At 44.3% G+C, this 13,350-nt stretch overlaps 1 protein-coding gene across 2 annotated transcripts in view; it reads left to right on the plus strand.

The window, feature by feature from the left end:
- tarbp1 (TAR (HIV-1) RNA binding protein 1) overlaps positions 1–13,350 on the plus strand; it is a 220,731-nt gene that overhangs the window by 26,101 nt on the left and 181,280 nt on the right. For both annotated transcript variants that reach the window (XM_033025903.1, XM_033025902.1), the window contains exon 9: positions 988–1,077. In XM_033025903.1, the coding sequence (XP_032881794.1) occupies positions 988–1,077 (90 nt within the window). The remainder of the gene's footprint in view (positions 1–987; positions 1,078–13,350) is intronic.

Here is a 13,350-nt window from a genome sequence, read left to right on the forward strand (position 1 = left end):
ACAAATGCAAGAAGGCAGCTATGACATATAATACAACAACAGCTGCGTCCTCTGGACTGGAGGGCCGCAGCTTCGGTGGCTTCGACCACCCCGGGCCGTGAGGTTGAACCGGCCCGTTCGCAGAGCTTGGATTCAGCCGAGGGACTGACATTACTTACCATCACCCGGCGGGGTCACAACATCCGAAGCCTGAATCGCCTCGGCGCAGAGGGAGAATAAGAAGGGAAGAGACAAAGACTAAAGAATTTTGCCTTCCATCACAGTGAGGAGTATTCAACTCACTGTGGTGGATGTTAATTTGTGTTTTTTGTGTGTTTTTGTCATTTTTTACTATATGTAGGACTGCAAGGCAACGAAATTTTGTTCAGACCGCAAGGTCTGAATGACAATAAAGGCTACTTTGCCTTTGACTTTGACTTTGGTATTACAAATAAACAATAAACTAAGTTATGCATTCTTGTACTCTTACATGGGTATGACCGCACATTAAAAAAAATTTCAGCAAATTAGCACCGTGTAAAAATACTGATTTTCTCAGCAAAATATTGATTTTTAGGTACTAGAATGCTGAAATGCTCTGAGAAAACTTGGCAGCTGTGACATAACCCCCGTGTAAAACACGAGTTGCCTCTACTTTAGAAGTTATAACGAGCTGGCAAAGTTGTCACTCTTCTTGACAGCTTTGTTCATTTATTTTCCCCTTGCGCTTTTATCCATGAGTGGACATGAGGACTCTTCGATATCACGGTTTGAAAAATAAATCTGTGATATCTCTTTATTTGTGAGATCATTTTGTTTTTTCGCAAAAAATCTGATTTCATACCTGCTCCACTTAAGCATTTATGTGCGATCTGTTGGCAATTCCTGTATAAACATTGATAACTCTTAGTTGTTGGTATAACAATAATAAAAAATAATTTCCTGCTTTTGAAATTTCGGGATAATTAAACCCATTTTCTTGTTAATTAATTATTTTTGCTCTTTTAGGAAATGGTGACGCTCTCTGACATTGCAAGCTTTCTGGCATCCATACGGACTGAAGAGGCTTTAACTCAGGGAACAAAATTGTGGATGGAGGTAAGACCAAAGAGAGCTTATTGGGCAGTGCAGCCATGAAGAGTTGAACCAGCCGGCTGTATTATTTCTTGCAAAGTCCTAATTTCATTAGAATATTTCTGCATTATTGTTCCTTTCCCCTGGCCATATTGTACAGTTTTTAAAAATCATCCAATATTTACATTGCAACATTTTTAAACATCCCAACGTGGTAACATTCCTCCCTACTCCTGTAATTTCCTTCCACTCAAATTCTGGAGCTGGTGATTGTTCCCACTAGTTTCTCTGCCATTGATAGCTTTGCCTTTGGCTTTCAAGGCCCTAAGCATTTGAATCTCAGTTGAACCTCACTAAGCACATGAGTCTCTCTTCCTCTACAGTATATCCTCAGTTAAGGCACTCCATAAGTCTGCCTCCTTGACTAAACATGTATTCAACTGCTAGTACCTTTTTTTTGTTTAATGATGTAATGATGTTCCAGTGAAATTGGATGTTCAGTTGCAAAGATGCTATATAAATTCAAGTTGTAGTGACTTCTTGAAGAGTTGTTTTCTCCGTCGAGAGTTGTGTAATCTCTTGTTTGCATAGTGCATTAATTTGGGGGGGGGGGAAATTGTCTTAATTTCACTCAGTCTGCCATTCCCAGGTCAGTCTGGTATGTATGGAAGCTAAAAAGTCTTAAAACATTATTAGGAAGTTTTTGAGGTACCAGTTCAATCCTAACTTTGGGTGCTATTTTGGGATTTACATATCTCTCTATGATCATGTTGATTTCCTCTGGGTTTTCTGTTTTTCTCCAACGTTCTAAGCTTTGTGTATATTCTTGTAGGTTAATGGACAAAGGGAATCAAAGAGTTGATGGGCATGTGTGAGGGAGAAAAAGGTGTGGAGGTGCAGAGAAATGGGAGGGTTTGGAATGGGACAAATGGAATTGCTGCCCTAGGCGTTTTTGTGTCATAAATGTAGGAAAGGAAGAGAAATATAAGAAAATTCGCTTTCTGTTTGACAAAGGATTAATGTTCGCATCAAGTTGCCTGTGGTCAAGCTTCCAACTAACATTCAAATCTCTTGAAGCTCTCTTATTTTCAGAATTAATTGGCTCCTCCTGCAGTGCATCATTTTGAATTCTTCCTCGAGTCCCTTCTCAGAGGCCTCGGCTTTCCATGAATGCAACATGTTTCTTTACGTTTTTCAATACATCTTTATGCTGTTGTAATCTTTAATCTTTCCATCTTAACATGATCGCTCTCCACTCATCCTGCTTTGGTCTGCTGTGTTGGCTGCTGTTGCACCAGGGAGGCAGGTGTGTCACTTAATCCATCTGCCTTTTAACTCTTTGCCTTCTTAGAACTTCAACAAGTTCCATTTTTTAAATGACATTTTAGATAACTTTATTTTGAACATTACCACTTTCATCCCACAAAAAGAATGCCACCAATCTTTTTTTGGTGCTTGGGGAAGTTTTGAATTCAAGTTGCTCTATTGAGGTAGATTTTCAATGGTGACTTTTTGAAAAGTAAAATTTCCTGCTTTGAGCAAAATCTAATCAATTACATTAACAGATTTGCATAAAGCTGAGCGGTCTGATACAAAGTGTCTTGACTGTTTATCCCAGTAACTGACCAAAAATGCCCCAGGGTTGTAGCATTGCACAGGCAGGGATGTCTGGAATGGGCTGTCTTGGGCATGGTGGCAAGTTGGCAATTCTTTGGGAAACCATCATTGCAATCTTGCCCAAGGTTGTTATCACTTTTTCCTTGGGGATTCTTTATGAACAAAGTTATCAGTGATTCAAAAGTCTCAGAAAAATAGATTGAACTTTATTTGTTCCAGGAGGGAAATTGATCTGCCAATAGTCATAAAAAACCCCCATGAAACATGAAATTAAAATGTGGAAAGGATTGTGGATGTGGAAAGATTGGGGAGGGGAGGGATGGGAGGGGAGTCAGTCTAACCCACGACAGAAGGGGGAGGAGTTGTACAGTTTGATGGCCGCAGGGAAGAAGGATTTCCTGTGACATTCTGTCCTGCATCTTGTGGTGTAGTGTGGGGTAGAAGATTGCAACCTTCACGTGGTCCGCCCTGTTTCGACGAATGCAATCAACCCGGTGTGCACAATCAAATGAGATCAAATAGAACAAGTTGTCCTACAACTTTAGGCTGTGCACGCCATACGCAAGAAGAAGAAGAAGAAGAAGTGGAGTAGTGTAAATCAATAACTCTAAGTGTAAATCAATGTAGCAGTGAAATCAATAATTGAAGTAACTTCTTCTATATTATACATTCTATCTTGGGTTGTTCAAGAATTCCAGGTATGAAGCACCTTTTCCAATGCATGTCACTAGGAAGATTTGAGAGTTTTGCAACTTCTACAGTTGCAACATAGTACAGATGCATCACAGCTTGGTTTGGCAACTGTTCTGCCGAAGGTTGCAAGAAATTGCAGACTTGTGGTTATAACCAAGTCCATAATGTAAACATGCCACCCCCTGCCCCCTCGCACCATTGCTACTATCTACATTTCACGCTATCTTGTGAATGCAGTCAACATAATCAAAGACCACTCTCACACCCCAGTTTTTCCCTCTTCTCCCCTTTCCCGTTAGGCAGAAAATACAAGAATTTCTGAAAGCACATACTATTAAATTCAAGACAACTACTTTCCCGCTGTTTTCAGACTCTTGAAAGGACCTCTTATCAGCTGAGGAAGTGTTCCTAATCTTCCAACCTACTTTGTGTGGCCCTTGCACAGTTGTGTAGCCCTGCACTTTCTTTGTAATTGGTGCACATTTCCTTTCCTGTTTCCTTTCTCTTTTTGCACCGTCTGTTTTAATTATATATGGTATGATCTGCAAAACAAAGTTTTACACTGTTATATCGGTAAACATGACAATAATAAACCAATTCCAATAATAAAGCAATCTAAAATTGTCTTGAAAATGAACAATACTAAAATGCTTTCTCATTTTAAACCATCTGATTTTTGATATGAAAATTGGACACTTAAACAAGTACTGCAGTATCACTCAGCCTAGATAATTTCATACCCAATATTGTTGACAAACTAATTGTACCATTAGGCTCCTGTAGATGGTGCTGCTGTTGCTTCATCTTTGAGATCGAGAATGACTTGCATTCACTCTGGTTTTATAGATTCTGCAGTGGCCAGTGTGGAAAATCACGATCCTTCCAGACATAGGGCAGAAGGTGGCTGACAGGATGTACACAGGTAGTTTGCGAGATGGTCTGCTTCCTCTATCACATGTGCAAGGTCGCTGTTTATTCTTGATGCATGGACTCGTGTTTCTTCACATTCAGCTAACATGGACTGAGATTCCCAGGAGTCAGTGGAGATGTTTAATTTCTTCAAGGAAGCATGGAGCACATCCTTGAATATAACCCTCCATTCACTTTTCAAGTTCTTTTTAAGTTCTTCCCAGGACAGAGCTCAGACTAGAGTGTCTGTTTTAAGACTTGGGTGTCAAGCATGTGGTTTATGTGGCCTGCCCAGTGTAGCTGACAGAGTGTAACTTGTGCCTTTTTCGAAAGGATATTGGCTGATGCGGAGTAAGCATAAGATGCGAATCGAAATCTGTCGACTGCCAATTGAAGAATCGAATGCTGAATTGAGGTTGAGAAAAGGGCATGTATAATGGCTTTTTTTCTCCCAGGATTTTTCTTGGAAATGTGACGATCGTGCCCAATGTGCTCCTTCATGGACAGAATCTACGTTGCAATTTGGGCAGCAGGTCTTCAGCTGCTGAGAGAAACCGAAAAAGACACGGCAGATAGGCCCCTCTGTAACTACCACACTCGGACATCTCATTTTGCAAAGACAGTCACAATTGCAGCATCTCTGAAATCGACTGCAACATCCTCGTCCTGTTAGAGATGAAGCTGTGGATTTGTAACCGAGTAGGAGCTGGTTGGAAAATTTTAGGAGATCAGTGGATGTACTCTGTTCCTGCAGAATTTTTATTTTTGAGCTGCATTGAGTAAAGTATTTGTTACAGAACCACTCATTCATGTCCTCAAGAGACGTTATATATCCAGTGGTATGGTTCATAAATTGCAGCTTGACGTTCCTGTAGATGGTGCTACTGCTTTGCTGAGTATCAATGGTCCTAGTAGCATAATTCCCTGAACGAATACTACCGTAGTCTGAAACCCTGCCTTTATAAATCTCATCATGAAACCTCATGTAGTGTAATATTTTAATGCTAAGAGGTAATTTCAGACCAAGCTAGAGATCTGGGATGAACACATGGACAGGTACAACAGGCAGGGCGGTGTCCTTTTGATGTAGAATTTGATTTAGGAATAGATCACGAGCTAGGGGTAACAAATGGCAATTATTCGACTGTGTGACCATTCATGGAGTGAAGCTCCTATGACCCACCATGGCATATTTTATTATGGTAAAAGTGCTATTTGGCTTCAAGTTATTGCTGTAGATTGATAAAGGGTAGTGAGCAACCCAATATTACCATTTGGTTTAATTACCCCGCTAGTAGAAGGTGAGCAAGATGGTTTGTAGCAATTTATATCTTTCTTATTTGTGGTGGTTGAACAATTTCTCTGAGAACTTTCACGTCCTCTTGAAGAGCCTGTGCAGGCATTTGACTAATACATAGCATCATGCAGCCTTCCTTCAGTACTGGATGGGGGCCATCGGTGAGATTAAAAACCAAACAAGTTGCAAATGCTGGAAATCAAAAATAAAAACAGAAACATTTGTAAACACTCAGCAGGTCAGACAGAATGTATGGAAAGATAAAAAGTTTCAAGAAGAACACCTTTTATCAGTATTGGGAAAGGGGTCAAGGAAAAAGTGTTCACATCGCGGCCCTGTTTCCACCTATCATTCCACTACCACGCACAAGAAGTGCAAGACAGACACCATTGTGCAGATGCCGAGAAGTGTGTTCAGCTCTGGCTGAACAACTTCTAATCTTGTGTGTGGACTTGATAAGAAGAAGAAGTATTTGGAAAGAGAGAAAAACAAATTAGTTTTATTGAGGTCGCTAAATACTTTAACTCCCCCTCCCATTCCCACACTGACCTTTCTGTCCTGGGCCTCCTCCGTTGTCAGAGTGAGGAACAGCACCTCATATTTCACTTGGGGACCTTACTCCCCAGCGGTATGAATATTAACTTCTCTAACTTCAAAAAACCCTTGCTTTCCATCTCTCTCCATCCCACCCCAGTTCTCCGACCAGTCTGACTATCTCCGACTACATTTTATCTCTGCTTTGTTGTTACCTTCTCCCAGCTAACAATGATCTATTCTACATTTTCCTTGATCCCCATTCCCTTAGTCTTATTTTCACACCTTATACTTCCTTATCTTTGTGTCTCCCTCCCCCCTGACATCAGCCTGAAGAAGGGTCTCAGCCCAAAGTCACCCATTCCTTCTCTCCAGAGATGCTGCCTGTCCTGCTGAGTTACTCCAGCATTTTGTGTCTATATTTATTTTTATGGAGATTTTTAAACACATCCTACATAGAGTCATAGAATAATACAGTGTGGAAACAGGCCCTTCGGCCCACCTCGCCCACACCGGCCAACAATGTCCCAGCTACCCTAGTCCCATTTGCCTGCGCTTGGTCCATAACCCTCCAAACCTGTCCTATCCATGTACCTGTCCAACTGTTTCTTAAATGATGGGATAGTCCCAGCCTCAACTACCTCCTCTGGCAGCTTGTTCCATACACCCACCACCCTTTGTGAGAAAAAGTTACCCCTCGGATTTCTATTAATTCTTTTCCCCTTCACCTTGAACCTATGTCCTCTGGTCCTCGATTCCCCTACTCTGGGTAAAAAACTCTGTGCATCTACTTCAGTGGAAGTTGATGATCTATAAGATCTCCTCTCATCTTCCTACGCTCCATGGAAAAGAGAACCAGCCTACTCAACTTCTCCCTATAGCTCCCACCCTCTAGTCCTGGCACCATCCTCGTAAATCTTTTCTGAAACCTTTCGAGCTTGACAATATCTTTCCTATAACATGGTGCCCAGTACTGAACACATTATTCTAAATGCGGTCTCACCAACGTCTTATACAACTGCAACATGACCTCGCAACCTCTACGCTCAATACTCTGACTGATGGTCAAAGTGCCAAAAGCCGTTTTGACCACCTCATCTACCTGCGACAACCTTCATGGAACCATACACTCGTACTCTTAGATCTCTCTGCTCTACAACACAACCCAGAGGCCTACTGTTTACATTGTAGGTCCTGCCCTTGTTCGACGTCCCATAATACAACACCTCACACTTCTCTGTATTAAATTCCATCAACCATTCCTCCGCCCACCTGGCCAATCGATCCAGATCCTGCTGCAATCGTTCACAACCATCTTCATTATCTGTAAAACCACACACTTTTCTATCATCAGCAAACTTCCTAATCTTGCCCTGTATGTTCTCATCCAAATCATTGATGTAGATGACAAACAGTAACGGGCCCAATACCAAACCCTGTGGTACACCACTAGTCACAGGCCTCCATTCTGAGAAGCAACCTTCCACCATCCCCCTCTGCTTCCTTCCATGGAGCCAATTTGCTATCCATTCAGCTATCTGGATCTGGATTTGGATGTAGTACGCTGAAAAGCTCTAGGTAGAGCATCACTCAGCACTGGAAGTTGTACAATTTTATACTGGACAATTTTTACATTTTATCAAGCCAATTAACCTACAAACCTGCCACATACAACAAATAGTCCTCCGTCATTTTCGCCACCTCCAACGTGACCCCACCACTCGCCACATCTTCTCATCTCCCCCCTTGTCGGCTTTCTGCAAAGACCGCTCCCTCCGTAACTCTCTGGTCAATTCTTCCCTTCCCTCCCGCACCACCCCCTCCCCGGGCACTTTCCCTTACAACTGCAAGAGATGCTACACTTGTCGCTTTACCTCCCCCCTCGACTCCATTCAAGGACCCATGCAGTCGTTCCAGGTGCGACAGAGGTTCACCTGCATCTCCTCCAACCTCATCTATTGCATCCGCTGCTCTAGATATCAGCTGATTTACATCGGTGAGACCAAGCGTAGGCTTGGCGATCGTTTCACCGAACACCTCCATCGGTCCGCATTAACCAACCTGATCTCCCGGTGGCTCAGCACTTCAACTCCCCCTCCCATTCTGAATCCGACCTTTCTGTCCTGGGCCTCCTCCATGGCCAGAGTGAGCACCACTGGAAATTGGAGGAGCAGCACCTCATATTCCACTTGGGCAGTTTGCACCCTAGCGGCATGAACATTGACTTCTCCAATTTCCGGTAGCTCTTGCTGTCTCTTACCCTTCTCAGCTCTCCCTCAGCCCTTGGGCTCCTCCTCTTCCTTTCTCCTTTCTTCACCCAGGCCACCCCACCCTACATCAGTCTGAAGAAGGGTTTCGGCCCGATACGTTGCCTATTTCCTTCGCTCCATAGATGCTGCTGCACCCACTGAGTTTCTCCAGCACTTTTGTCTACCTACAAACCTGTGCGTCTTTGGAGTGTGGGAGTAAACCGAAGATCTTGGAGAAAACCCACGCAGATCACGGGGAGAACGTACAAACTCCATACAGACAACACCTGTAGTCGGGATCGAACCCGATTCTCTGGCGCTGCAATTTGCTGTAAAGCTGCGCCACCGTGATCTCTCCTTGGATCCCATGAGATCTAACCTTCCAGAGCAGCCTACCATGCGGCACCTTGTTGAACGCCTTACTAAAGTCCATGTACACAACATCTACAGCTCTGCCCTCATCAACCATCACGTCTTCATAAAAATCAATCAGATTTGTAAGACATGACCTCCCACGTACAGAACCATGCTGACTGTCCCTAATCAGTCCTTGCCCATCCAAATGCCTGTATATCCTATCCCTCAGAATACTCTCCAGTAACTTACCAACGACAGGTGTTCAGCTCACCTTCCTATAGTTCCCAGCATTTTCCTTGCAGCCCTTCTTGAAAAGAGGCACAACATTTGCCATCCTCCAATCCTCTGGCACCTCTCCTGTATTTAAGGACGACTCATAACCGGGGCTCCCGCAATTTCCTCTCTAGTTTCCCGCAATGTCCTCGGATATATCCGATCAGGCCCTGGAGATTCGTCTACCTTCAAACACGACAGTATCTTCAGTACTTCCTTGACGGTAACAATGACTGCTCTCATGACACTTCCAATGACAGCTCCAATTTCCTCCGTCCTACTGTCTTTCTCCTCGATAAATACAGAGGAGAAATACTCATTGAGGACCTTGCCCATCTCCTGTGGCTCCACACAGAGGTGACCACTTTGATTCCTGAGAGGTCCCACTCTCTCTCCAGTTACCTTTATCCCCTTAATGCAGGGATCGGCAACCTTGTTCTGCATAGGGGCCGGGACGCATGTCTGTGAGCGGATGGTGGGCCACATCTATCACATGCACACAAAGACCCTGCCCCCATCCCGCCCCGGATGGCAGGCATCAAATCACGTGTTCACAGAAGGTAGACAAAAATGCTGGAGAAATTCAGCGGGTGAGGCAGCCTCATGCAATCCTTGCATGTCTCACCTGCTGAGTTTCTCCAACATTTTTGTCTACCATTGTTTTTTCCAGCATCGGCAGTTCTTTATTAAACTTGTTCACAGAAGGTGCGCTGCCGTGCCGGCGGCTTTGCGCAGGATGCAGTACAGCCAGAGCTCGGCCGCGCTCGGGGAAGAGCACGGCCGTGCACGGGGAAGCGATTGGCCGTGCTCGGTGGGCCGTATGATTACGGGGAAAAAATCCGCCTGTGGGCCGATGATTTTGGGTTACGGGCCGCATTCGGCCCGGGGGCCATAGGTTGCCGACCCTTGCCCTAATATCTATATTACTAAAAGTCTGTTCTTGACCGGTTTTGGCTTTCTGTACTGCGATTTCCGAGAGTACGCCGCCACCTATGGCCGTCATTTTTGGCCACCTCGCTCAGAGCCCCCCTCCACCGCATGTGTGCCGAGTCTTTTTCCCGTCGATGACAATTGACAGAGATATTAATGTTTTTACAAAATTCCCCATTCTCTCTGCTGCCCCTGCTGGAGGGAGGGGGAGGGACTATAAAACCAGGAAGTGGTATGCCTCAATCAGTCTCTGCAAGTGGTGTGCCTCAATCAGTATCTGCAAGTGGTGTGCCGCAATCAGTCTCTGCAAGTGGTGTGCCTCAATCAGAGCTCTGGATTACACTGACAAATGTCTACAGCACTGTGAGTACCCTTAATTTGGTTTGAAAATGAAAATATGGTTAGAGGTAAAAAGGCACTGCCTGCAAATGGTTGTTTGGGTTTGGGTTGAAGTAAAAAGGCACTCTCTCCCCCCCCCCCCCCTCTCCTCTCCCCCCCCCCCCCTCCCTCTCCTCTCCCCCCCCCCCCCCCCTCCCTCTCCTCTCCTTCCCCTCCCTCTCCTCCCCCCCCCCTCCCTCTCCTCTCTTCCCCTCTCCTCCTCCCCCCCCCCTCTCCTCCTCTCCCCCTCCTCTCCCCCCTCTCCTCCTCTCTCCCCCCCTCCTCCTCTCTCCTCCTCTCCCTCCCCCTCTCTTGGTCTAGTATTTATTCAATCTTTTGGGATTGTCTTTTATGCTACCCACCAGAGCTATCTCCTGGCCCCTTTTTGCCCTTCTGATCTCCTTTTTTAGTTTGCTCCTTAGTTCCCGAAACTCCTCCAGGGATGCACTAGATCCCAGCTGTCTATACCTGTCCCATGCATCCTTCTTGTTTTTGACTAATGTCTCAATTTCCCTTGTCAGCCAAGCTTCCTGACAATAGACAGTAGGTGCAGGAGTAGGCCATTCGGCCCTTCGAGCCAGCACCGCCATTCACTGTGATCATGGCTGATCATCCACATTCAGTACCCTTACGTTTGCCTGCTTTGCCTTTCACTCTAACGGGGATGTACACATCCTGAGCCCTCTTCAGTACTTTTAAAAAACATCCCACTTGGCTGATGTTCCTTTCCTCTCAAATAACCTGTTCCAGTCAACTTGAGCGAAACCTTCTCTCATTCCCTAAAGGTTGGCCTTACCCCAGTTGAGCATTTTAACACTTGGACCCTCTCCGTCCCGATCCATAACTATCTTAAACCTAACCAAACTGTGGTCACTTGTCCCAAAAAGCTCCTCCACACACACTTCACCTAACTTGTCCTTCCCAATTTCCCAATACTAGATCCAGCGTTGCCCTCTCACGTGCGGGGGCCTCTACATGCTGTTTAAGAAAACTCTTCTGAACATTTTTGAGGAATTGCATCCCATCTAAACCCTTCACGCTATGATTTTCTCAGTCTATATTGGGGAAAGTTGAAATCCCCTACTACAACAACCTTATTTGACTTGTAGCTGTTTGCAATCTCCCGGCACATTTGCTCTTCAAATTTCCATTGACTATTCGGGGGTCTGTAGTACACCCCTAACAAGGTGATCATATCTCTCTTGTTCCTCAGCTCCACCCATATAGCCTCACTAGATGAACCGTCCATAGTGTCACCTCTGAACACAGCCGTGACATCCTCCTTAACCAATTATGTCTCCTTAAAATTAGTTTGTTTCTTCTCTTTTCCAGTTCTGACAAAAGTCTTTGACCTTAAATTGTAACTCTGTTTCTCTTAGCGCAGATGCTGCTTGACTTGCTGAGTGTTTCTATATTTTTTGCTTACATTTGGGGTAGGAATTTCAAAAATTTGAAATGGGATTTGAACCAAAGGCCTTCTAACACCGACGTGTGAATATGACTCCCAATCCAAAACTGAATTGCAAGGGTTGTTCTTTTTGTTCCAACAGTACCGCCAGGAATGTATATTTGCAAAAAAGCAAACAATAATGTTCCACCCAAGACAATGGTACCAAGCTTGAATCATGCTTCATAAACAATTCTACAATTGCATAACAGTCAAAAGTACAGAGTTGTCTTAGCCAGCAGTTACCTTACATTTTCTGAAACACCATAGAAATGGCCAGCTCTATATTCTAGCTGCTTCATTTTACACTTTAGAAAACTATTTTCCATGGCACGAGAAGAAATCTTATTAGCAACCATCTGTTTTTCATTACTTTGGGCCTCTTTGTATTGTTAGTAAAGGTAGCATTGCCTTCATGTCTGTTTGAATGAGTCCCACAGGGACTGGTGCTGTAGAATTGAAGTCTTTAATCAGCACAAGCTGACATTCAGAAGGATACCTGATAAAAGCATCGCCAGGAGAATCTTCGTAGAATTTCTTAGAACAAAGTCATTGTAGCGTGGCGCTCTGGGTCCTCTGCTTTATTGTGCGGAACAAGGAAATGGCAGATGAGTTGAACAGATACTTTGGATCTGTCTTCACGAAGGAGGACACAAACAATCTTCCTGATGTACTAGTGGCCAGAGGATCTGGGGTGACGGAGGAACTGAAGGAAATCCACATTTGGCAGGAAATTGTGTTGAATAGCCTGATGGGACTGAAGGCTGATAAATCCGCAGGGCCTGATGGTCTGCATCCCAGAGTACTTAAGGAAGTGGCTCTAGAAATCGTGGATGCATTGATGATCATTTTCCAATGTTCTATAGATTCAGGATCAGTTCCTATGGATTGGAGGGTAGCTAATGTTATCCCACTTTTTAAGAAAGGCGGGAGAGAGAAAACAGGGAATTAAAGACCAGTTAGCCTGACATCGGTGGTGGGAAAGATGCTGGAGTCAATCATTATAAGATGAAATAGCCGCACATTTGGATAGCAATAACAGGACCGGTCCGAGTCAGCATGGATTTACAAAGGGGAAATCATACTTGACTAATCTTCTGGAATTTTTTGAGGATGTAACTAGGAAAATGGACAAGGGAGAGCCAGTGGATGTAGTGTACCTGGACATTCAGAAAGCATTGGTCCCACATAGGAGATTAGTGGGCAAAATTAGGGCACATGGTATTGGGGGTAGAGTGCTGACATGGATAGAAAATTGGTTGGCAGACAGGAAATAAAGAGTAGGGATTAACGGGTCTCCTTCAGAATGGCAGGCAGCTACTAGTGGGGTACCGCAAGGCTCGGGGCTGGAACCGCAGCTATTTACAATATGCATCAATGATTTAGATGAAGGGATTCAAAGTAACATTAGCAAATTTGCAGATGACACAAAACTGTGTGGCAGTGTTAACTGTGAGAACGATACTATGAGAATGCAGGGTGACTTGGACACGTTGGGTGAGTATGCAGATCCATGACAGATGCAGTTTAATGTAGATAAATGTGAGGTTATCCACTTTGGTAACAAAAACAGGAAGGCAGATTATTATCTAAATGGTGTCAAGTTGGGAAAT

This window comes from Amblyraja radiata, chromosome 8 (assembly GCF_010909765.2).
Source record: "Amblyraja radiata isolate CabotCenter1 chromosome 8, sAmbRad1.1.pri, whole genome shotgun sequence".
Taxonomy (NCBI): Eukaryota; Metazoa; Chordata; class Chondrichthyes; order Rajiformes; family Rajidae; genus Amblyraja; species Amblyraja radiata.